General features: G+C 41.4%; 1 protein-coding gene and 1 long non-coding RNA gene across 2 annotated transcripts; one reads left to right on the plus strand and one right to left on the minus strand.

The window, feature by feature from the left end:
* The first annotated feature begins 21,562 nt into the window (after positions 1–21,562).
* On the plus strand, positions 21,563–23,884 carry LOC124276919. Its single transcript, XR_006898691.1, has 3 exons — positions 21,563–21,857; positions 22,741–22,789; positions 23,529–23,884. It is a non-coding gene; the product is annotated as an uncharacterized LOC124276919 (long non-coding RNA).
* Positions 23,885–24,659: 775 nt separating this feature from the next.
* LOC124276920 lies at positions 24,660–26,572 on the minus strand. The gene is made up of 3 exons (XM_046712585.1): positions 26,492–26,572; positions 25,617–26,097; positions 24,660–24,779 (listed from the first exon to the last, which is right to left on the minus strand). The coding sequence occupies exons 1-3, from the start codon at positions 26,542–26,544 to the stop codon at positions 24,660–24,662; spliced, it is 654 nt and encodes a 217-aa protein (XP_046568541.1). The 5' UTR covers positions 26,545–26,572.
* Between the last annotated feature and the right edge of the window lie 799 nt (positions 26,573–27,371).

The following is a 27,371-nucleotide window of genomic DNA, read 5'->3' on the forward strand; positions in this document are numbered from 1 at the left end:
TGGTTATTATGAATCAATCAAGAGGCTGTAAAAACGTCGAGCCCGTACTATTCTCGATTACACGAAAATAAATATTGTGACCAACTTCGAGAAAAGATTAGGCCAATGCTCATAATGTCACTCACTTGCTTGAGTGTTACCGACTCGATTGTTTTGACAGTCCGTCGACCTACTGCTGGACAATTGTTCAAAACAAAACAAAAGGTAAAATCTTTTTGTGTAGGTATATTAGGGATTTGATTACTTTACTTGATTATCTGCCAGCATCTCTGATGGATCAGATGGATCCTGGATCCTGGGTTACAATTTCACATTACTCAGAAATGTATAGGTAGAATACTGAATACACGATGGAAGAACCCTGTAATATGAACAACAGATGATCAGTTAAAGAATGCAGTTATGTTGGCCTGCGAAAGGAAAGATATGTTTAGCTGGTTACGAATTCCGTTTAAGGTAATCCATACACAGTGATGCGTGGTCATGTGTATAGGAAGCTATTCAAATAATGCCAAGATACTCTTGTTACTGAGATTCCTCGGTTGGGAAAGCGCTCGACAGCAGAACTCTCAGAGCTTCTTGGTCTTCGGTCCTGCCGTACACTGAAACACACGGCAAGTGACTTTGTTCGTAACTCTCACCAGCAGTGAATGGGTACCCGGTAGGATTAGATTGTAATGTGACTGTTAAAAGTATGGCCTCTCGCTTGGATTCTATATCCACAGGGAGCTAAAAATGAAATTCGAGTGTCCTGTGTATTATTTATCTATCGCTTTGAGCATTCACTTGGTGAAAGTAATTTGGTGCTATAAGTGCAATGATTAATATTTTGGGGTTCATCAGGTGAAAGCATGTGGTCTTGGACGAGTCTGGTCATTATGATCGCCATGAAGCAGCTGCTGGGATACGTCCTTCATCCTGTTGGTGTAGAGATGTGTCGGCAGTTTTGTTGTTGCCAGGAGAAGCAGGATGAACGTCCTTCATCCTGTTGGTGTAGAGATGTGTCCTTCATCCTGTTTGCAGCTGCTGGGATACGTCTTTCATCCTGTTGGTGTAGAGATGTGTCGTGAGTTTTGTTGCCAAGTTACAGGAAATCCTTTTTGCGTCTATTCACCGACAGCGTTGTTGTGTCAGGTGACTCACAGAAAACGACTTCAGGCTGGTGACATATGGATACCTCTGGAAATCTCAACAAGGGTAAGAATGTAACTAGGAACTGTTACTTGTCATACGGTACAGTATGGTTATTTATTATATAGTGTAGGTGGGAACTGCTCTGTAAGGTATTCTGCTGGAATTGCCCGGAACGTCGACCTGTACTGAACGAAGTTTACATTAAGGCCGCTATTAGCGACGTTAGAGGTACATGGACAAGCACTTGTTGGCCAATCGCGAGTGTTTAGTGTTAGAGTGTTCTGACAGGTTCTCAGCAGGTCAAACCCGTTATCGACTTCTTCTGTTCCAACATTTTTATCAGTGTGAAGGTCGCGTAGAGGTCATGGAACGTCAATCAATATTTTCCAATAAAAGTTTGCCTCACCTGTAGTGTTACCTGGATGACAGAAGTGTCACACACATCTGTTTTCAAACTAATGCTCATACTAATTCCTATCTGGGTGCTGTGGGGTAGCGTCATGGTTAAAAACGTCCGCTCGTCACCCTGAACACCCGGGTTCGATTCTCCACATGGGCCCATTTCTGGTGTCCCCCGCCGTGATATTGCTGGAATATTGCTAAAAGCGGCTTAAAACCATACTCACTCACGCACACACGTCCTATGTGGGATTGTGCCACGTATTTTGTATATATCTTTATCCAAGGCAGACATTACCGCTCACCGTGTATATGTTTCTAAAATGATATCGCAAATCATGCACAGAAAAGTGATGTCTTCCTGGACTTGGGTGTTCTTGTTCTAGTGATTCCAATGCACGATGATTCTCAATTAGTTATTACAATTAAATAATATCATCCGACAACCAGGTGCGTAGCTACCATAATATAAAAACCGGGCTTACACATGATTTTGCTAAAATGGTTGGACAAGCCCTCAATACTATGTAAATATAAAGCTTTGCAACCAAGTGAGCTTGCACGACAATAACCTTAAGCCAGCATTTCTCACAATACCTACTGGATGAATCTTTTGCGAATGCTGCATATTTGTAGCCAAGAGAATTGCATCATCTGCATACAACAACAAAAAGCACGCAATGATATTCTAAATTCACATGGGTTTAGTACACTAATACATGGAGCATACAAAAAGGTGTTTTCTCAATGACTTAAGGAAATGGCAAAGAGAAGGGGAGAAAAGTGTTCTCCTTGTCTAATGCCAGTTTAACATAGGAAAAACTTGTGTGCACACCTTAACATGAAACACATATTTTGTCATGTTTTTGTACATGCTAGAAATGTCCATAAAACATTGCCCAGATACATTATATTGTAATAACTGCTACCAAAGCCCTGGACGCCGGACCGTATCAAATCCATTTTGAAAATCAACGATTGCACAAAATAGTTTCTTTGTCCTTGCTTTTTTAAAAGTCCTGCTAAGCCAAATAAGTCACATCATGTCTTTAACTGAAGTAAACAGTTTACTTTCCGTTCACAACTCAAAACCTTTCTCTTAATACTTACTTTCTTATGACTTTCTTATTGTTATACACATTGAGCACAAAACTTGGATGTACTGTTATTGTTTATTGTGAACGCACGTGAGCTACAATTTCAGAGAAAAATGTGTTTTGGGGTATGGAGGGATTAGAGTAGGAGTAGAAACGGAAAGAATATTATCGGTGCATGGATGGATCGATTGCAGAGTGTTGGCTGGTCTCATACATGCGCTCTGTAGGCTGAGTGCTTGGTGAAAACACATACCAGGGGCGTACCCAGGAAAGAAATGAAGTGTAGGCACACCTTGATGTACGAGTTTGTAGATCTGTAAAGAAATGAAGTGTAGGCACACCTTGATGTACGAGTCTGTAGATCTGTAAAGAAATGAAGTGTAGGCACACCTTGATGTACGAGTCTGTAGATCTGTAAAGAAATGAAGTGTAGGCACACCTTGATGTACGAGTCTGTAGATCTGTAAAGAAATGAAGTGTAGGCACACCTTGATGTACGAATCTCTGTAGATCTGTGATGTAGAAGCACAACGAGTCTGTAGATCTGTAAAGAAATGAAGTGTAGGCACACCTTGATTGATGTACGAGTTTGTAGATCTGTACACTAGTGATCTGTAGAAATTGTAACAGTCCTGAAATCTGTGTAGGTAGGCACACCTTGATGTAAGTTTGTAGATCAACTGTTGCATGAAATGTGTAGATCTGTAGAAATGAAGTGTACATATTGAATACTAGAATGCTAGCCCCTGATTACTTTGTGTATAACATAATTTCAACAAGTGACACTCGTGCCATTACGATGTAAGGAAATCTTTCTTTTTCCTGATCAGCCAAACCATTTCCATAACTGACCGGATCTAAATATGGTGGTGCATGGGACTCTGGAACGGATGCTTTCTTTTCCTCTGACTGAGGAGCAAGCTCATTAGTATCATCTTTCACGGATGAAATCTTAAAATACCTGTCAGTTGTTTTAATGTGCTGGACGCCATGTTGGCATCAAGGTAGCATGATAGTTACCTACCTTTCATAGAAACCGAGACTGCTCTAAAAACAACATATCCATAACATACCACAAGCCGAAATAATTAAGTGTAGTCACGTGCCTAAAGTACCTAATGGCAGGTACGCTACTGCAAAACTTGTTGGATGAGCGAACCTATCAGTTTTAATTAGGTTAAGTTGTTTATATTGCTGATCTCACAGATGCCGGTTGCTTGGGATATGGACAGAGCCCGTTGTATGAGGGAGTGCATAATGGTTAATAACGTTAAATTGTATGTATTCTATTCCAAGCGTCGGGCCATATATGAATCCAAGACGACACCATGCGCAGTGCATTCTCGACTTCATCGGAGCAGAACGAAGGGCGTTAAATGCGTAGTGGGTACGTTGTTTCGCGTTGTTGTCATACTAACCAACTGACAAACTTACACATACTTACTAACTAAACTCAAAGTTTCCTGAATAAACTGAACTGTATGATGTCAAGTTTAGCGAGACCCGTGAAGATCCGGGTTAGAATTGATCTTCAGTAACCCATACTTGTCGTATGATGCGACTAACAGGATCTGGTGGTCAGGCTCACTGACTTGGTTGACACATGTCATCGTATCCCAGTTGTGTAGATCGATGCTCATGCTGTTAGTCACTGGTCCAAACTTGATTATTTACAGACCGCCGCCATTTAGCTGGAAAAATGCTGAGTGCGGCTTAAAACTAAACTCACTCACTTGTGTGGAGCGATAGTCAATCCGCACCAGTCTTCTGTGTCCAACATGTCACAGCTTTCGAGGTACAATCGAGAATGCACACTTACCGGACGTTTCAAAGGGTTGTTAGATCAATTATACAATATTCAAGGTTTTGAGTAAAGCTTTCGAAACGTTTTATCGTAGAAATGCTAAGTTGACGTATCAGTGACAATTCTCTTCCGCTACAATTCCCTATTTGTACTTGAACTAGGTGGTGCCGTGATACTCACATATGCACTATTGCCCTGCCTTTGCATGTGTTTGCGACGGGTTCAGTCAGTACGGCATGATTGCTAAAACTGTTTGCACACACCTGTAAATTAGACATGTTTTGTTATTGTCAAGGATCAGGGTTTTGGTTCATTTGTTGAGGACATATTCGTACACACGTATACGTGTATGTACACTCTTAGTGACAATATAAACTATCTTCCTTTCATTGACAAGGTTTCAAAGATTCTTCAAAGCCCAAATGCACCCTCGGTGCCGGCTGTGTCGAGAGTAATCCCAGGGGGCCATTCCAAGAGGAAACGACAGAGAAACATCCACCGGTGGAGAGGAAGAGCAGAGGCTGGACTAAGGGTCAGTATTTTAGGGGGCACGGATGTCTTGCCACAGTTTCTCAAGGACTGGCGTTCTGGGAAACAGGGGATTGGGGTGGCACTGGCGTTTCTATAGCGTAGCACAAAAAGCACGTGCTTACACTTTAAAATTGAAAGCAAACAGGGTGTGATTGAACATGATAAAAAATTAACATTTAATTTGTCTTCATGTTTTCTGGGTGGTTTTCAGGGTGGTTTCTGGTATAAAAGTACCGTGGAAACAGGGACCCGAAAGCAACTTGATCTTCTTTGAAATTGCGGATCATTAAAATGATAAAAATCTGCAAAACGTTCATCTACAATTGTGTTTGTCTACACTATGACAATATATTACGTTTTTAGATGTGCTATACTCTCGCTAATTTCCACCCGTGAAGGTCCGGGTTATAAATTGGCCTTCAGGGTCTGTAACCGCATGCTTGTCGTCAGAAGGAGGCGACTAACGTGGATCGATTGGTGGTAACCCAGGCTCGGCTGTCTTGGCTGTCTTGGTTGACACATGTCATCAGTTCCCAATTGCGCAGATCGATGCTCATGCTGTTGATCACTGGATTGTCTGGTCCAGACTCGATTATTTACAGACCGCCACCATATAGCTGGAATACTGCTGAGTGCGGGGTCAAACTAAACTCACTCACTCACTCCCTGATTTCAAAATGTTTCATCATATCTGCTTACACTCTGTATTTTCCTGGCTATGCGCCTGGAGGGCAGGGGAAAGGGATGTTCGTTTGTATGCACGTGTACTTGTGGATCGCGGCGTATGTGTTTGTATGTATATTTACAGGTTTCACAAATAACAGTTGGGTTAGCTCGATGTTCCTACAATAGATGTTGATATAATATATGTTCAGTGGACATTCGTTTCCCGACCAGTTGCTTTGAAGAACTTATTGCACTTGTGAGTATTCGTGGGCTTGTTTCAGGCCATGCTCCACAGGCTGTATTTGGGGAACACGTTCCACCATACACTTGATATAATTTCTTAAATGAACATCGTTATCATACGCATCACCATACAAAATCTCATTTTAACATAGTTCTGCTAGCGGTCAACATATGTATGTTTTTTCCAGGTGTACACACACGCACGCACGCGAGGTTTTAAACACCATCGTTGGGTTGGTGTAGCTGGGTGTCCCAAACAATTGATGCTACTTTTGTGTGTCTTGTCTCATTTAGACCATCACAGATTCCCTCCCAGAATAACGTATGACCTTGCATCTGTTTTTCATTAGTCCAACTATTTCCTGTTGTAGACCTTATAAAAGATTACCGTAAAGGTACGGTTGGAAGTGAGACGATCTACATCAAAAGGATGAATGATGCAACAAGTTGGGAAAGTGCGAATAAAATGTGTGAAGGTGACGGAGGTAAACTGGTCAAAGTGGACGATAAAGAAACACTGGGTCAAGTAGCGAAATTCTTCAACACTATGGATTCGTTTAGAAGAGGTTTGTACACCACATCATCTCATTGTCTCTACCACGTGGAGTATTATAATGTTCATGTCAACAAAATACTAGGTATCCGGCTGTGCACTGGGTAGTGAGTTTTGTTTTACGCCGCACTCAGCAATATTCCAGCTGTGTGGTGGCAGTCTGTAAAAATGAGGCATGACCAGACAATCCAGTGATGTCAAGCGCATCGGTCTACTCAGATACGATGACTTGTATCAACCAAGCCAGCAAGCTTGACAACATGATTCCATTTTTGTTGCAAAGTACACCATTCAAGTAAGGGATATTTGATTTACAAGATTGATAAAATGCAAATGATGAAGCCAAGGAGGAAACAGATGATGAAGAGAAATTAAGGGAAAATGTGACAATTTATTCCATTCCTTTGGAAATGTTTCATCTGTATGGATATATATTTCTTTTTCTCATATGCATTGGCATTGGCTTGTGGTATGCCCTGGAATGGAATATCCCCTACTTCTTTTTAAAGGAATATGTAAAGCCATTCGTATTTCCAGAGCAATCGATGCATATTTTTATACACTAGTTTTACGTATTTCGCAAGACAAGGCGATCCTTAAAATGTGTTGTGGCTCTTGAATCCAGGCTCCAAGTGCACACAATGAAATAAAGCATGAGGAATTGAAAGAAGATATTGGTAAAACTATACAGACATTAGAAGCGGCAAGAGTGTCTTTTATCTTTCTCTAACGTGTCGATCTATAATTATCTTCTTTGAGTGGCATGTTTGAAGTTGGAGAGTCTGATAAAGAGAAACTTTATGGATGAACAACTTGTTTATTGAGAGACAAACTGTATGGATGAACAACTTGTTTATTGAGAGACAAACCTATGGATGAACAACTTGTTTATTGAGAGACAAACTGTATGGATGAACAACTTGTTTATTGAGAGACAAACCTATGGATGAACAACTTGTTTATTGAGAGACAAACTGTATGGATGAACAACTTGTTTATTGAGAGACAAACGTATGGATGAACAACTTGTTTATTGAGAGACAAACTTATGGATGAACAACTTGTTTATTGAGAGACAAACCTATGGATGAACAACGTGTTTATTGAGAGACAAACTGTATGGATAAACAACTTGTTTATTGAGAGACAAACTTATGGATGAACAACTTGTTTATTGAGAGACAAACCTATGGATGAACAACTTGTTTATTGAGAGACAAACTGCATGGATGAACAACTTATTTATTGAGAGAAAAACTGTATGGATGAACAACTTGTTTATTGAGAGACAAACTTATGGATGAACAACTTGTTAATTGAGAGACATACTGTATGGATGAACAACTTGTTTATTGAGAGACAAACTGTATTTATAAACAACTTGTTTAGTGAGAGACAAACTTATGGATGAACAACTTGTTAATTGAGAGACAAACCTATGGATGAACAACTTGTTTATTGAGAGACAAACTGTATGGATGAGCAACTTGTTTATTGAGAGACAAACTGTATGGATGAACAACTTGTTTATTCAGAGACAAACTTATGGATGAAGAACTTCTTTATTGAGAGACAAACTGTATGGATGAAGAACTTGTTTATTGAGAGACAAACTGTATGGATAAACAACTTGTTTATTGAGAGACAAACTTATGGATGAGCAACTTGTTTATTGAGAGAGAAACTGTATGGATGAACAACTTATTTATTGAGAGAAAAACTGTATGGATGAACAACTTGTTTATTGAGAGACAAACTTATGGATGAACAACTTGTTTATTGAGAGACAAACTGTATGGATGAACAACTTGTTTATTGAGAGACAAACTATGGATGAACAACTTGTTTATTGAGAGAAAAACTGTATGGATGAACAACTTGTTAATTGAGAGAAAAACTGTATGGATGAACAACTTGTTTATTGAGAGACAAACTGTATGGATGAACAACTTGTTTATTGAGAGAAAAACGTTATGGATGAAGAACTTCTTTATTGAGAGACAAACTGTATGGAAACAACTTGTTTATTGAGAGACAAACTGTATGGATGAACAACTTGTTTATTGAGAGACAAACTGTATGGAAACAACTTGTTTATTGAGAGACAAACTGTATGGATGAACAACGTGTTTATTGAGAGACAAACTGTATGGAAACAACTTGTTTATTGAGAGACAAACTGTATGGATGAAGAACTTCTTTATTTAGGGACAAGCTTTATGGGAGAAACTGATAACTATACAAAATTCGGTATGAAAACGTCGCATCACCTGAATAAAGAAGTTGTTCAACCATATGGTGTATCCTCAGCTGAAGTTATTGTCGATATCTGATCTATAATTATAAGGGTCCAGAGTCCAGAGCCAGGGTTTTTAAGGTGTTAAACGATGTTTGGATGAATGGATGTAATAATGTTGGCTGTCTTGTTTCAGTTGAGGTTTGGATTGGGTTGCGAGATCTGTGCGATAACAACACATTTCTGTGGCTTGACGGGCAAGCTCCTTCCTACACCATGTGGTCTCTCGAAGAAAGAATGGGTTTTAGAGGGGGGCGTCATGGAAAATGTGTCAAAATGCGGTTATCAGTGATTGGCATGGAGTGGCTGTCGGCATCTTGTAATAGCAAACATGGATACATCTGTCAACTTCTATTGCCAGACAAAAAAACGACCTTACCGAAGGGAGAAATCTGTTGCGGGTCATTGAAACAAACACTTGGTACCTCAACATTGGAAATAAAGGAAATGCATTAAACTGTGGTTAATGCTAATTCGAAGGCGTTTATTAATTTGAGTTCATTATATCTAAGATGAACACCAAGTGACCTAGACCAAAGCTTTATTCGTTACATCCATCAGTTCGTTATTTCCATCAGTTCGTTACATCCATCAGTTCGTTATTTCCATTAGTTCGTTACATCCATCAGTTCGTTACATCCATCAGTTCATTATATCCATCAGCTCGTTACGTCCATCAGTACGTTATTTCCATCAGTACGTTATTTCCATGAGTTCGTGACATCCATCAGTTCATTATTTCAATCAGTTCGTTACATCCATCAGTTCGTTATTTCCATCAGTTCGTTACATCCATCAGTTCGTTTATCCATCAGTTCATTATTTCCATCAGTTCGTTATTTCCATCAGATCGTTACATCCATCAGTTCGTTATTTCCATCAGTTCGTTATTTCCATCAGATCGTTATATCCATCAGTTCGTTACATCCATCAGTTTGTTACATCCATCAGTTTGTTACATCCATCAGTTCGTTACATCCATCAGTTCGTTATATCCATCAGTTCGGTATAACCGTCAGTTCGTTATATCCATCAGTTCGTTATATCCATCAGTTCGTTACATCCATCAGTTCGTTACATCCATCAGTTTGTTACATCCATCAGTTCGTTACATCCATCAGTTCGTTATATCCATCAGTTCGGTATAACCGTCAGTTCGTTATATCCGTCAGTTCGTTATATCCATCAGCTCATTACATCCATCAGTTTGTTATATCCATCAGTTCGCACGCACGCGGACAGACAGACATACATACAGACAGACAGCGGGCCGAGTAGCCTAGCCTAGTGGTTAAAGCGTTCGCTTGTCACGCTGAATACCCAGGTTCGAATCCTCATTTCTGGTGTGCCCCTGCTGGAATATTGTTAAAGGCGGCGTAAAACCAGTGACTGGCTCATAAACCCTACAGCAGAACCCACAAAATATGCAATTTACTACACTGAAATATAAAGAGAACTGGGCGATCCTTTTCTCCCCTTACAGTTACATGGGCCTCCATACAACACAGTCATTAATTGCTGAGATCGTTAGGTTTAACAAAAATCAAACTTGTTTTCCGGGTGAAAATATCTTACTCTATCTAGCTAGCTCTTTCAGGAAAGGCTTTTGTTCATAAAATTATTGACGCATGAGAGATATTAAAATATTAGGCTAGCTGGGAGTTTGTCTCACATTAAGTGGGAGTATTCCAGAAAGTGACGAGGCTTAATGCAGTGACTAATTGTAAATAAATAGTTAATAACAATTTGGGACGCTACGAGAGACCAAGCTTACAATATAGACTTTGGCACGGCCTCATCACTGCGCCAGAATAATCAAAAGGAGCCTTCGGCAAACTGGAACCCCGTGACGTCAGAACAGGCGATGATGACGTCATGAACTTTGTACTTGAACTCTGACCTTGGTCCGGTGGCCGGTTACGAGCGTCACAGTTTGTGACCAAATTTCAGACAACGTCTGCCTGAAAATTGGTAAATTTTAGAGGACGTTTTCTGCCCAGTGTGTGTTAGTGTGTTATAAAATTTGGAGTTGAAGAACTGCCATAATTTTTCTCCTAATCTCCACGTATTAAAATAGACACGGAGTGATTGTTTAAAGGAGCTGGATACTGAGAAAGAATTATATTACGTTGAACGTTCGATGTACCAAGTCACGTGACCAGCGCCATACTTGAGAACCAGCGAGGAGGCTACAGTGAGGTGATATGAAGTTTGGCACCTCATTTCACACTTCGAACATTGGCACAATATTATATTTGTTTTTGTCGCAATAGGCAATGGGTAAACAAGAACTTATGATACAAACTGGTGTCCACGGTAATTTCAGTGTTGCCATATTTTCCCCAAATATTTGTTTACAAATAAAACAGACAGCCCGTCACTGCTGGTTAGCGGAAGAAATACGTGTAATTTCCTGTGTAATCCGAGGGACTTAAGGAGTAAATACACTGGGGGAATACGTGTTTAAAGCCATATTCCAAAGTTTGGCACCTGTCACAAAGTTTATTGTGCCACCCCAAGGGATTAATGTTACAACGGCCCATAAACGCCAGCAAACAAATATCGTAATGCTTTTATTTCTGAACTAAAATTGCACCAATATCTACTTATCTACATAATTTCCGTTGTTGAGAACTCTACCCCTACAGCAGATACGATATATTCCCCTGTTTCTGTGTTTAAGGCGTGGCATTATGTCCTGATTGTTTTGGATTACCGCATGATTTCGATCACTGAATTGTCTGGTCTTGACTCATTTATTTGCTAACTATCATCACACAGCTGGAACTATTGTTGAGTGCAGAAAACTAACAATCATGCAGACAAACTGGCAAATATTGTTATTGTATTCTGTATGAAATGAAAATAAGTTTCAAGGTAACTGAATAGTGGTTGAACTTTCTGTCTTGAGTGTTTTGAGGAACCATCTTTTCTGTATATTACTCAATCAGACATGCAGGTAAACATGATATTAAGCATCACTCACAACTTATGTGTGAAATTATTAACGTTTGGTTTCTTGCAATCATAAATACATAATCAAGTGTGGATAAGACAATCAAGTGATAAATATAGTGAGTGAAAGGCCGCACCCTGTGATGTAACTATACCCTTACTGTGATCTACCTGACAGTGTATCTAACCCTAACCCTGGTTATATTCTAGTTCAGAACGTACATAATCAAGTCTGGACCAGACAATCAAGTGATAAATATAGTGAGTGAAAGGCCGCACCCTGTGATGTAACTCTACCCTTACTGTGATCTACCTGACAGTGTATCTAACCCTAACCCTGGTTATATTCTAGTTCAGAACTTACATAATCAAGTCTGGACCAGACAATCAAGTGATAAATATAGTGAGTGAAAGACTGCACCCTGTGATGTAACTCTACCCTTACTGTGATCTACCTGACAGTGTATCTAACCCTAACCCTGGTTATATTCTAGTTCAGAACTTACATAATCAAGTCTGGACCAGACAATCAAGTGATTGATATAGTGAGTGAAAGACCGCACCCTGTGATGTAACTCTACCCTTACTGTGATCTACCTGACAGTGTATCTAACCCTAACCCTGGTTTATATTCTAGTTCAGAACTTACATAATCAAGTCTGGACCAGACAATCAAGTGATTGATATAGTGAGTGAAAGACTGCACCCTGTGATGTAACTCTACCCTTACTGTGATCTACCTGACAGTGTATCTAACCCTAACCCTGGTTATATTCTAGTTCAGAACTTACATAATCAAGTCTGGACCAGACAATCAAGTGATTGATATAGTGAGTGAAAGACTGCACCCTGTGATGTAACTCTACTCTTGCTGTGTTCTTCCAAGTGTGGACAAAAAAATACCCTTCATTGGAAATATGAAAATGAAAACTGGACATGCTGGACAGCAGCAGCAACACCCCATGTCTTCTATTCAGCCTCAACATCATGTAGGTGATCACTGCCATTACCATGTCTCTTCAAGGTTCTGTTCTGAAATTAAACAGAAATCTAAACAGAAACAGTATGAAACAAACAACCGTTTCCTGTGATAAAAGAAGCAAAGTCTATCACTTTTTCTGTGGTTGACATAGAAACATCCAGCAGTATATAAAGTTGTAAAAAACATCATATATGACAAAGACTCATCTATATCTAATATCCTACCGGTTGTTAATACTATATGCCAATCAACACTGATCCTGCAAGGCCGCTGTCTTGGCAGAACACTAACCTGGCCTTTAAAAGTCTATACCAGCACCCTGAGAATCACTCACTGACAGCTCATCAAGGGAGCAAACTCTTCCACCAAAGTTTTGAAATTGTCTCCCCTTTGGCCATTGATGAGACACAACAGACAGCAACATAAGCCACTTGCAAGAATTTATAGTGATTCTGACAGCCATCTGTCTGTCTGTCTGTCTGTCTGTCTGTCAGTAAGCAGTATTCCAGAAATATGGCAGCACAACCATATTGCATTACTGGAGTAAACCCCTCAGTTTAAACAGACCCAACCTGCAGCGTAAGTTTGATGCACTTTTTAGATGACTATCGTGCCCTGAGACACCAGGTGTTCTTGGACACCTGGTAAAACTGATGAAGGACCAAGCAGTACAGATGTAACATTTTTGCTGTCAAGTTGGAAGAAGAAACAAGTACCAGAAGTTTCGGGAGTAAAAATATATTTTTACACTTTTATGTGGTGCAAAATACAGTTGGTGCTCTCTCCAAAACATTCTACTGTGTATGTGCAGTGTTTCTGCAGCAGAAGCTCGACAACAGTCATAAATAAAAGAAATTCCCTCTAACACTTTACCATTCCCCATGACATACAACAGCAGTGGAGTGTCATAGCTGGTCTGGCTCTATACTCTGACCAATTGAAGGTGTTTCCAACTAAACCATTAAAACTTCAGGTGAGCCACAGAGCTTTGTTGCTCTTTGTGCTGTATCTGGTCTGTGTCTGGAGACATGGGTGGCCCAGTCTATACAGATCACAATGCAAACGGATAAGGACATTACTACACTTGACCATTTAGACAAAAAAATCAAATAAGAATTTGATGAAACTACAGAAGAAATAAATGATTCTGATGATAGTTAGACTGAACTTACAGAAACACGTGATCAGTACTGTTACTTCATCAAGTAATCTTCCAAGTGAGCACAAGATGATCTATTGATCTCCCTGGAAACATTAATCAGAATAGTGTCAGGGATGTGGGCAGTGTCACGCAAGGTGTCAAAGTGTCAGGCAGGCAGGGTCAGGCAGGCATGGTCAGGCAGGCATGGTCAGGGAGGCAGGGTCAGGGAGGCAGGGTCAGGGAGGCAGGGTCAGGGAGGCATGGTCAAGGAGGCATGGTCAGGCAGGCAGGGTCAGGGAGGCTTGGTCAGGGAGGCATGGTCAGGGAGGAATGGTCAGGGAGGCAGGGTCAGGGAGGCTTGGTCAGGCAGGCAGGGTCAGGCAGGCAGGGTCAGGCAGGCAGGGCAGGCAGGGTCAGGCAGGCAGGGTCAGGCAGGCAGGGTCAGGCAGGCAGGGTCAGGCAGGCAGTGTCAGGGAGGCAGGGTCAGGCAGGCAGGGTCAGGCAGGCAGGGTCAGGCAGGCAGGGTCAGGCAGGCAGGATCAGGCAGGCAGGGTCAGGCAGGCAGTGTCAGGCAGGCAGTGTCAGGGAGGCAGGGTCAGGCAGGCAGGATCAGGGAGGCAGGGTCAGGGAGGCTTGGTCAGGGAGAGCAAGTGTTGTTCAAACAACCCGTAGCTTACATATGTTTACGGATGCAATACCCCGACCAGGTAGTGCATAGTGGCGGAAACAGACACCTAACATCTAGTGTCAGAAAAGTACATATTTACAGAAAAGAATAACAGTTTCTAAATCATATTCATAAAGTAAAATAAAAGGAGCCTAGGGATGTTTTTCCTTGTCAGAAACTGTGAAAATCTGGGCTTGCCACATCTTGTAGACTTGCATGGGCTGCACTGGGTATTTCTGTTTCAGGGTGTGTATGACAGACTCTGTCAGTGTGGTTGTGACTGACGGAACACTTTTATACCCCAGAGTAATATCTGACAAGTTCTATATCTTTGCAGATTTATAGGTGAAGGTGTCATCCCCCCTTCTCCCGAATACCAAATATCACCTTATATGTTACAGCATCATTGTGTAGCTCAAATCCTGAACATGTCTTCACACAAATGTCAAAGGCATTGAGGAAAATGTTTTAATGATCATAATATCGTTGTGAAATGGTGGGACCAAAACTTTATGCCGGTTTTGACAGTGTGCCAGATTAGACAGGTGCCGGTGTTGGCAGATTTTACTGTAGTGTGATTTGATGTTCTTTTATATGTAATGGACGACCTCCAGGCAGACCCCAGAAACTACATTATCGTTGATTCTGGCGAAAAACACTTACTAGCTCTATCAGCGACTGAATTGTTTGAACAAGGTTCTGAGCACCGCCTAAAACATTGCTGACACTCACTCACTCACTCACTCACTGATGAGGGTGTGCTCAAATCTGGAAATTCTATGACAGCCCAAGTAAACCTTTCATATTTTTGCAGACCTTATCTTTATAGCTGCCATGTACATGTGATACAGTGATGTTAAATCCGTGTGTTGCTTCCTGAATATAATAAAATTGAGCCCAGGGGCGTAAACAGTTTTACATTTTTCCTGAAACTGTGGTATTCTATACTTGCCACATATTCTAGACTTGCATGGTCTGTATTGGATATATGTGTTTCAGGGTCTGTATGGTTGACTTAATATTAGTTTACAGGTACATTAGGTGTGTTGGTATCAGACCTCTGGTGAGACACACCCTTAGGGATTCCAGGGTGGAACATGGGCACCCAGCAATCTATCATTGCTATAAAAGGCAAAGTACGAGTATACTGACTGGATTATTTACAGGGTGCCATCATAGAGTTCGAATATTGAAAAATGTGGCGTCAAATAATATACAGACAATCTCATGCACAGCGTGTAAACATACATGACCATTACCAAGTAAATGTTCAGATCCAGTGTAGCAAATATTCCCTATATATACTCATGGAAACGAATAAGGGAACACATGGAAGTGCAAGTGTTCCTTTAATTCTTTTCCAGGTTTCTTCACAAGCTTTGTATTGCACTGTGGGTGAAATTCTGGAAACAAATATAGGAACACTTGTACTTTCATGTGTTCCCTTATTCGTTTCCATGAGTTATATACAGTGCTTTCTGGTCAGTTTACCAATCCCCTGGCATAACACAGTTATCACGAGGCCAGGATTGTGGTGTGTTCTCATACACAGGCGTATTTTCTCTGTGTGTTTTAATGTGCCATGTTTAGGGACCGTTCATAATTTATTGCTAGGGGGTGATGATGATTGTTATGGAGAAGTATGTACAATGTGAATGACACCCCCCCCAAAAAACAACAACAACAAACAAACAAACAAAATGTATGTACAACGTAAGTGCACCCCCCTTTGAATGCCATGTACAATTTCATTAAAAAACCCTCCCCCATAATGTTTAAGCATAATTCTAAAATGTAGTTATGTACACAATTGATGACTCTCACATTCCTTAGTGTGATGAAAATAGGATTACGTATGAATGGACAGACTAACATTTTTATACTGAACTGTCAAAGACTGGTGACAACTCAACATTGACGAGCATCACGGGGGAAGGGTGTTGGTGAGGGTGTCTGAGCTCTCCTGTATGAAGACACCCGGTGTGTGTCAGTGAGACAGATATACACTGACCAATGTGGGCAGGGGTGAAACAATGTTTCTGGAATTAAGAACAAGCGCTGTAACTTGATTCCGTGAAGGTTGTCATCACTGTATCAACCAATCAGAAGACACCTAGACATGCGCACTGTCTCGACTATATAAGATGGAGAATGCGGCTGCGTCTCATTCCACTCTTTAACTTCGTTCGGAGAACAGCAACAATGCCACGAGCAGGGTAGTTTCGTCGGGGTCTCTCGGTCCAGCCAAGGGAAAGCGCCTGCCTCTGTCCCTTCTTGTCCAGATTTGCACACCTATACACCTCCAACGAAGATGGCCGCCAGGTTCCAAGCCTTCACTTGTCAGTTCAAGGTGGTCGTCATCAACGCGGGCTTTGCCTACGATGGCACTCCACGCCGTTGTATCTCACAGGTTAGGTTCAGTCGAAATTTTGGGGGAAGGGACCGGGATATTTTTGCAGAACCTTTGGGTTATTCGTTAAGGGGGTACGCTGGTTTTGGACGGCCATCGGAATTTTGTTCAGGGTGATCGTATTCACCCTGATCAAAATGTAGGGTTACCATGGTTACTGCTTTGAGTCTCCAAATTGTAAGATTAGGCGGGATAATTTGGGGGGTGCGGGGGTTCATAGGCAGTGGTGCTTGTACTAGCCAAGACTTAAGCTGGTTTTTATAGTGCTAGCCCACTGAGATACCATATCACAGTGAAACATGAATACCCCACTCAGACGCATTGTACTGACTCCGAGCCGACCAGTCCTTGTTGTACCCATTAATGCCGAGCGCCAGGCAGGGACCGACCAGTGCCATCTTTTAACGTCCTTTCGTATGACGCGGTCGGGGATCGAACCAGCAACCTTCCACTCTCCGGGCGGACGCTCTAACCACTACACCACGGAAGCGGTACAATTCTGTATTAAGCTGACAGTAGGCAAAAAATATCATAATGTTTAACCCCGATGACACAAGGACATACATGTCCTTCCTCTTCAACCCTCACTTTTTAAAAATCAAGCATTCAAATACACTTCACAGTTTCGAATTCTGCGGGACATTTCCTGTTTCGTGATACCATCCACTGTTATCTTAAATTAAAGTACTGAACATGACCTCTCAAAAAAGGCTTCATCATAAATGTCGCCATTTTTGACTCATTACGAAATGGCGATTCACTGCGGTATTTGGTATCTGATTTCCTCATACATTTTAGAATCAAATTACAACTGGTCTTTGTGACCAATACCAACTGTGGAGATGAAATGAAAGGAAAGATACTGGGTGAGAAAACGAACTGTGTTCGAATGACAGCATTTGTTTGAAATGTAAACAAAGAAAAATTCGGACTTTACACGTGTGTAGCATTTTCTCAAATTTACAGACATCCATTCGTCTATTCGTAGCATATGCATTTGCTCAATACTTTAAAATATGCATGGAAAGGGTGTCGTAGCAAGAAATAGCAAATGATAACTAGATGCAATACAGTAATGAGATATGTTTACACGAAATTGTCAATGTTTCTGTGCAGCGTGACGCCATGACTGACGCAAAATCACACAGAACAACAAGGGTAATTATCGACATTTCTGGCTTCTTCTCTTACCTACAATGAAAACGATAAAAACAAAAAACAATTCACAGCTAATTTCTTTGAGAGGCATTTTAGAAGTTGTGAAGATGAAGGAAAACTGATTTCTATGGATAGTCAACTTCTTTATTGCAATGAGTGCGACGTTTCGGTGTAGGTACTAACACCGTTATCAAGCAAGTGATACAACAACTGAAGCAAGGAGAATATATACATAGCTGTATAGTGAGTATATACAATTAACAAGGTTGATGTACATTGGATATTAGATAAGTGATTACAGCAGAGGAGGTTGATGTAAAGAGTGATTGATTGTGATTGGACAAAGGAGGTAGGGAAGCCCTTACCATCATTCGGAAAAGACTCCAAGACCTCCACCCTGACCTAGACACCCACCTCAGCATTGACAGTATAATCCGCCTCATCGACTCCTGCATCAGCTCAACCTACTTTACCTGGTCAGACAAGATTTACCAGCAAACCCATGGGCTACCCATGGGTTCTCCTCTCTCCCCTATCATCACTGAGATATACATGACGGAACTAGAAGACAAGGCCCTGCTGACATCACCCATTGCACCAATTTGCTGGTATAGAAAAGTAGATGACACCTTTGTAGTTCTCAACCCCAACGACAACCCTGGACACCTCCTCAACCACCTGAATTCCCAACATCCCCGTATGCAGTTCACAATGGAAGAAGAATCTGACAACAAGCTCCCTTTCCTCGACGTCCTAGTAAAGAAAGAAGACAACAAGCTCTCCACTACTGTCTACAGGAAACCCACCCATACCGACCAATACCTTCACTTTACCTCCAACCACCCGCTACAGGTTAAGAAAGGCATCATATCCACTCTCACCCGGAGAGCTAAGAACATCTGCTCGACAACGGAAGCCCTAGAAACCGAACTTAACCACATCCGCCATGTCTTCGTCCATTATAACCAGTACCCCCAAAAGCTAGTCAACAATATCATCACAACCACCCTCAACCCAACAGATAAACCACCCCGCCGGTAATCAGCACCCTTTGTAATAAGTATCCCGTATGTCCAGCAGCAGTCAGCCACCAGATAAGACGACTCCTTCAGCAGCAAGCAAGCATAGACGTCCTGTTCCAAAAAGGCAAATCTATCCAGAACCTCCTCCAAGCCACAGGCAAACCACCGTCAACAACAAAAGATGACCCCTCGGGAGTAGTCTACCAGATTCGTTGTCAATGCGGAGACTTCTATATTGGTGAAACATCCCGCCCGCCCCACTACGAATCAAGGAACATAAATCGTCAGTCCAGAAAAAAACGACTCCAAATCCGCCATAGCTGACCACACCCAAAGCCAACCCCTGACCATGCCATCCTATGGAACAACATCGATATCCTAGAAATCAACCGACAAGACTACCAAATTAGGAAACTCCTTGAAGCCATAAACATCGAACGCCACAACCCCACCATGAATCGAGATCAAGGTTATTTCATCTGGTCAGCCTATTACCACCTAATCAACGACCACCACCAGTAATCCTTCCCTACCTCCTTTGTCCATCTGGCTTCCATGCTCCCTCCTTTGTGCTTGTAATCACAACTATAGTACGTCAACTCATCAATTGTATAAACTCAACTCTAATCACAATCAATCACTCTGTACATCAACCTCCTCTGCTGTAATCACTTATCTAATATCCAATGTACATCAACTTTGTTAATTGTATATACTCACTATACAGCTATGTATATATTCTCCTTGCTTCAGTTGTTGTATCACTTGCTTGATAACGGTGTTAGTACCTACACCGAAACGTCGCACTCATTGCAATAAAGAAGTTGACTATCCATAGAAATCAGTTTTCCTTCATCTTCACAACTTCTTGTGACCATGGTTTCTGCCCTGACCATGGTTTGTCTGGTCCAGACTCAAACCCGGCACATAACAGGCGAGATGGTTCAGCGGCCGGTTGGGGGAGACACTAACACTTAAAACAGCTAGTGTTTCTATAAACATATGGGGGTCCGCTAATCGTGGTTTCGAATCCTAGGTGACTCTTGGTCTGCCATCATCTCGGATGTCATTAAAAGGGCTAAAGTCTTGGTTGACGCATATGTCATCGGTTCCCAATTGCGCAGATCGATGCTCATGCTGTTGATCACTTGATTATCTAGTATAGACTGGATTATTTACAGACCACCGCAATATTGCTGGAATTTTGCTGAGTGCGGCGTAAAACTAAACTCACTCACTCTCTCTCTTTCTCTCTCTGAGTACACGCGCGCGCGCACGCACACACATACATATATGTAAGAAACACTTTCAGCAAATGGTTTCGATGACGAACAGGATCTAACAGAAGCGTCATTGAGCACAGGCGCAGTACAGCACTTTATATCCTCCTGTATATGTACAGTCGTATATTTCCTGCAGACATTCTTCACCAATGGCGTTTAATATCAACGGTTATAGGTGAAATGCGTTATGTTTTCAGAATATCCCTGTATAAATTCAAGGATATAATATACCAACACACTTACGATGATTTTACCAGAGTTTTAAAAGTGTTTAAATGCAATTATTCACAATTCTAACAGAGGGCATTTTGGGGTCAAAATCTGTAGAAATCTGCGAATCTCTTAGACTGGTTCCCATTTATTGCTAGGACAGACTGGAACTTTGTTGGTTCTCGGCTGCCACAGTGCGCTGTATTATCGTATATTGCAATATGAGAGACGGGACCCAGCTTTGGACGATCAAGTGCAGCGACACCAAGCGGATGATGCAGTGTGCGAATAAAAATGGCCACCATGCAAGAAGATTTTGGAGATTTCTTGCCCAATGATGATCGGTCATGTGCGACAAATACCAAGTGTCAGGCAAGAGAGACCGATGCAGTTTGTGCATTAGGTAATGTACCATCATAGTCTAACGATTTAGATTGATAAGAATGTTTAACACCGGTTCCTGAGTTGAATGATGAGCTGACAGGCTGATATGGCACTGTTGTCTTCGTGAGAAGTGAGCTCACAAGAGAAGACGTATTTTTGATTAGTGGTAATCACAGTTCTTGCTGTATATATAAACTTGGACATTGTGCTGTATGGACTCGAGTTGTGATTTTCTATCAATTGTCTGTTCGTGTATTTTGGTACCCGACGGTGTCGATAGTTGCGGGTGACATGTGTTTCGCCCTGTCACCTGTTTTCGTGAGTATCCTATCTCGTGGTACATTTTTACAGGTTTCGCTGCCTGGGATGTGAGGGTGAGGCTTATATCAGGTAAGGCTAGGTTATCCAACCCTTATCATTATCCGTAAGACCCTTTCTCTTATCAAACAGCTCTGGACCAAGAATACTGATCCACTTGCTGCATGGGTACCTGGCTGGCTAGGCAGTGACTAGCAAGCTGCCTGGATTCAGGACTGGCTAGGCAGTGGGCTAGGTAACCCATTCAGGTGGCTCATGGGCAGGTGACCCTCACCATTGGCTGGTTAGGTAGGTGACTCTCACTGGGTTAATGGTTAATTCTGATGTGTAGTTTGAGTATAATAATGTACAATTGGGATTGAGAGTTCAGGCAAATCGGTGCAGGGTTGAAGGATATCTGTCCCTGTTTGAAACAAATGCAGCTGTGCAATGTTACCCCATGTAGGACAAGATAATATTTGCTTTACACTTGTTTCAGGTCCTGCCTGATAAACAGTTGGACACAAAGCTTAAGAGATGCACAAATGCAGTCCCAGGCAGTCAGCCACCCAGTGCCATCCAACCTTGACTTTGAACCAGTGAGAACTCTTCAGCACGAACCTGGGTAACTGTGTGACAGGGCACATGTATTGCATGTGCATTGGTTAAACTATTGGTGAGGTTTAGGGGTGTGTTAACTCTTTTGTACTCAACCTAGTGACTAACTAAGGTAGCTAGGTGACAGGGCACATGTATTGCATGACACAATGAATACTGGTCATCGATGTCTGGAACCTGTGCCATATATAGATGGGTCAGTTGTATACATATGTCCATGCTCGGCCTTTTGACACAGACATGGTGCATGATGTGGTTGTCAACTTCATTAGTCTTCCTATAACGTCTCAACAGTGCTGACATGGTGTTTCACAGCCTCCTGACATTGAGACATTACCCCACGGGCCATCCCAGTAGCCTCGTGTTATTGTGCAGTCATGAATAGTGGCATGATGTGGGGTTTATTAACTGCTGAAATTTTTGAATGATCAAACATAAGACTTAATTAATTAAGCTTTTTGACTTGAAATTAGTTTTTGACATTCCCGCAGTTTATCATGATGCACCAACTTATTGCATATGCTCATGCCGAAGCCACTGATGTCATGAAATTTGTTGAATTAAAGTCACTAATGACTGGTTACATCGGTATTTGTGTACAGATGCAGTTCAAATATATATTTTGATTTAGTATGTGCACTTTCTCTTTGTGGCTAGTATTTTAGTCCCCCTATAATGCAGGTGGCGCTGAAAGTATATGTCTTGCCATGTTAAACAAGGTTAATTTTCAGTACTGTCGTCATTTAAATGAGGTGAAGCAACTGTAGTGTATATACAGCCATTGTGGAATGTTGTACCCAATGTGCTTGGTGCCTTCACAGCTGGTGAACATATAACCCTTAGCATGCTTGGTGATTAAGGTTTTTGTGTGTAGTTTTGCTTTGTTTAAGGATACCCAGGCCTGTGTCAAAGTGGAATCACATGTTATATGGAATGGAGGTGGGTGTGTTGATAATGTGTGCTGAGTGTCTGTAAGAGAAACAATACATGGTTGTGTGGGGTATTCAAGCCAATGGATAAGGGTGGGTGGGGGGATAATTTGAAATATTAGGTGCAGAGTTATTTCCCTTGATTGTTGACAGATTGCATAAAGGTTATACTACACTAAATGAGAATTGCTTGCTCACTGAGCCAGACCGTATGTAAACAAGTGAAGAGATAGAGACATGTGACAGCTGTGATTGGATGAAATAGTGTAAGATGTTTATGTTTTTTAAAAGCATATCCAACCAGTAATTAAAACTGACCACAATTTTAAGTATTCAGTGCTGTGATTTTCATCACCATGACTTATGCTTATTGTGTGTACAGATATTTTCCAGTAGGTGACATTTGGTGCGGAACTGGGGTTGATGTGTTCCGCTTCCTGTGCTCGCAAAACAAGCCGGACAAGTTGGACAGATATTGTGTTTTATTGTAGTTTAAAGGCCAGAGTGTATCCATGTGTACATGGAATGGCTGTTGATAGCCTGGATAATTTTATAAAAAATATAAGGCTACTATAGAAGTCTATGGGAAAACATTTGGTGTTGTGTAACCTGTAGGGTAAGTGCATATTTCAGCAGTTCATAATTTATGGTTTTCCATGTGGATCTACTGCCATGGAAACATTTTGGGACAAATGTAGAGGGAATTTTGAAAGGAAAATGGGTGACCCAAGTGGTAAATTAGGTTGCAGGGACTGGTTGGGCAGCCGAGATAAGCAGGGCTATAGGCGGTGCTTCTTTTCGTGGCCGTCCAAGGCAGGGACCGAACAAAAAGCCCACAGAATAGCCCAATTCATAGCAAATAAATGTTTACCAGATGATTTGGTTAAAACTGACAGCTCTGGCAAAATAATTGAAGTGAGCCATCTCTGTCACTACACTTCTTGTGTAAACACTGACCATTTGACTGTCGAGACCCACGAACACAATATGGAAAGAATTCACTGTCGACAACAGGGCTTGTGCACCAAGAGTCATAAACCTTACTGTTTTATGTAAGCATATACATTATGTTGTTAGGTCTTTCTGTGTGTGGCCAGTTTTGGGTATGGATGATCCCCTCTTTGGTGTTGATGTCTCAAATATGCAGTATTTCTTTTCAATAACATGTCTTTTGAATATTGATTTTTTTTACAATGATGGAGTTTGAATAATTCTAACTTTTTCTTAGCACGGCAGTCCTTACTTATTTTTGATTTCTTGTATGTTTTAGCTTTAAGTACTTTATTGTGGCTTTTGCTGATTTCATTATCAATTTTACTTTTTGCAGTGACGGCACACCTGAGCCCATGTCAAGAGTGATTTTGCTGGACTTTTAAAGTTGACACTATGCTCAGCACTGTGAGCTCTGCCTTGGAAGTTCCGAGTAAAGGTTGTATCACAAAGTAATGACCTGCACAGTGCCTTGTTTGTAGCTTCACACTTTTTGACTGTTCAGGTTGAATTGGGTCTTGTCTATTATTTTAGGGCCGAGACGAAAGTCAGTGCATTTTCTCAAATTTTGAAAATGAATTTTATTGTAAGTAATTTTGAAGTTTTTATCCAAATATTTACTGTGTAATAACCAATTTTGCTTCCCCCCTTGCACACAAGTGACTGCTTTCTGCATTTAGTGTGATCTCCCATGTAACAGTAAGCAATAGCATCAGAGGTATATGACAGAGATTTCTTCAACCTTGGCAAGTCACCTGCATGACTTGAGTAAGCAGCTGAAAACTCAGCTGCACATCTGGATGCACAGTCTAAAGAAAATGTATTTGCCAAATTCTGTTTATCTTGTTTAGTTCTAGCAGGCATCATGTCCACAACAAATTTAGAATTTTTTATGAATTTTCTATGACTGGCTGATAGGTGCCTTGTATCGAGAAAGGTTTGCGGACAAACATCCATCTCCCCTGCTTCATACATTTCAGTGAGAGCTGTGTAAGCTGCACTATCAGCATCTGTTGTCAAAAATTCTACATCAATTTGGTCTTTCTTTAAGTCCCTGAAACACTCTGCAGCTAACTGTTTTTCATTTCCTATTGATTCTGACATGTGCAAATCAGCAGTGCAGTCTGAATTGTTTACACAAGAAATGTTGTCAACTAAACTGTGCTTTGAACAAAGTTTTGATTTTGTTTGTAGAGCTAATATTTGGTCAGGATAAGGGGCGTACCTGCGTAATGGACGCCTAAGTACGACATAATATAAGATTTCAAGCGTATCGTGTACGCACATAAATACCTTCATACGTCTAACATTTAATTTCTGTGCGTATCGTGCAAATGGAAATCTATTTCGGATAAATACTTGTTCAGTTTCATTTTGCGAAATACGATTTGACACATAAGGAAACCCCGACAGTAGGAATCCCTTGCGTTGCCATGCAACGATATGCGTCACTATTTTTCGATTGGCTAAAAACTACACTGTTCCTATTTATATCCAGTCGGACCTGACATTTCGCGCATCACACGGTCGCTCAGTTATTTCTCACGCGTCTTCAAATACAAATACATGGTTGGAAATAGTGATCGATGAATCGTCCAGACAAACCACATCAACTCGCTCACACAAAAACATGTCGGTACTCCTTCAAAATTCTCAGTACACCTTCACTTGCAATATGAAGTGTAAGTACACTCACACCCCCAAAAAGTTATCTGGAGCCCTGTTTGGTGGTCACAAGTCTCATTCTCAGTGGCTACATAGGTAACTTGAGTGGCTGGCTGAAAAGGGGTTTTCCCAACACCTGAACAAAGTGGGTTGTTGTACATGCCATCTGTAGACATGCTGACATTATTTAAATTTGTTCCCCTGTATTTATTTATTTCCCTCATTTCCACCCTCCTGGCCCTCATATCCTTCACATTTTGAGATTTAATATTATCACAAACTCTGTTTGCAGGTTTCTGGATGCCTGAACTCGATGGGGGTGGAATATCTGCACTCATGCAGAGGACACGGAAACTGTCACACCCCATGGGACATTTCGACAGGCCTATCTGGAGTCCAGTGTTAGCAGTGGAGGAGCGACGTCCCTTCTTTGCCGCAGCTACTTCTACCTCCTTGTAGAGCTCATGATGCTTAGACAGGTAGCCACAGTTGGTACATTTCAGTCTCTCTGTCCAGTTGAGGCCCCACTGCTGTTCATGCTCTATATCCATAACCAGGTCCCCCTCACAGTTTGTCGATGTCGTGGCATGCTCACGAAATGCCTCATTGAACAGTTTCTCTGTGTCCCCAACGTGGAACAGATGATACACATCAGCAGCAGCCCTGCAGATTTAAAATAAACCCCACTGACAACTTGGGAAACTTCTAAATGATTATTTACAATATGTTGTTGTGTTTGACATTTGTGAATTATCTCCCTTGCTGTATTTTCTATTTCTATCCCAGTTTATCCTATCATTATGGTATTAAAACACTGGGTTTTTTAATTGGTTTTGAAAAAACACTCATTCATGAGTCTGAATTTGGCCACTTACTTCACTTAATCACTGAAAAATGTGAATAAAATTGAAAATGTCTTATGTCACCTTGTTTAAAGATGAATTCTTTTAATGAGGCAAGTTTGGCCATCCAAATCATTTAACAATGAGGACTTTTTGTTACCTGCAAGTATTTCAAAGCTTGGGTGACATGAATTAGTAGATTATAGTCATCTTACCTGTCACTTTTTGTTTTCAGTGAACAATCCTCCTCCTGATGGGTGTTTCTCATCCTCGGCGTTAACAGGCGGTATGGCAGACTGGTGAGCGTTTGTACTGGCTGGACTCCAGTCACCCCTGCACTTGGCACTTTCTTATGTAGCTCAGGGGGTCAACCTGACAGTCTGGGGCACTTTAAATCTACTTTGCTTTTCCCTGGGTTGTTTTTCACCAAAGTTCCAAGGCTTATTTCCCTTTTTGAAACAACTTTTCGAACATTTTCGGTGTGGTGCCATGTTTCCAGAGTATGTCCAAGATGCTAACTCCCCACTCATTACTGATACCTACATCCGGGGGATAGGATCTACTGATACCTACATATTGGGGAGATGGGTACCCCACTCACTACTGATACATACATCTGGGGGAGATAGGAACAACAATCACTACTGACACCTACATCCGGGGGAGATAGGAACAACACTCACTACTGATACCTACATCCAGGGGAGATGTGTACCCCACTCACTACTGATACCTACATCCAGGGAAGATGTGTACCCCACTCACTACTGATACCTACATATTGGGGAGATGTGTACCCCACTCACTACTGATACCTACATCCGGGGGGAGCATTCTCTTCTCACAGAGGTTACTCCTGTCATATCTTCCTACGTAACCTCTGTTCATGGTGTGAGCGTTCAAGACTCGTGATTGGAGACAATCAGATTTAGTTGTGCAATCAGCGACGTTGTTTCAAAAGTGATCATTCGCAAGGCCTCGGTAATTTCCGTATGCTTCGAGAAAACTAAACTTCTTCCCCTGCGCGATGCGCAAACGTTTCTTCTAGACAGAACTCAGCCATGTTATGGCGGATCAGTGGCGTCTCCATCACCC

Source organism: Haliotis rubra, unplaced genomic scaffold (assembly GCF_003918875.1).
Source record: "Haliotis rubra isolate DU_JTF1 unplaced genomic scaffold, ASM391887v1 Scf2151, whole genome shotgun sequence".
Lineage (NCBI taxonomy): Eukaryota > Metazoa > Mollusca > Gastropoda > Lepetellida > Haliotidae > Haliotis > Haliotis rubra.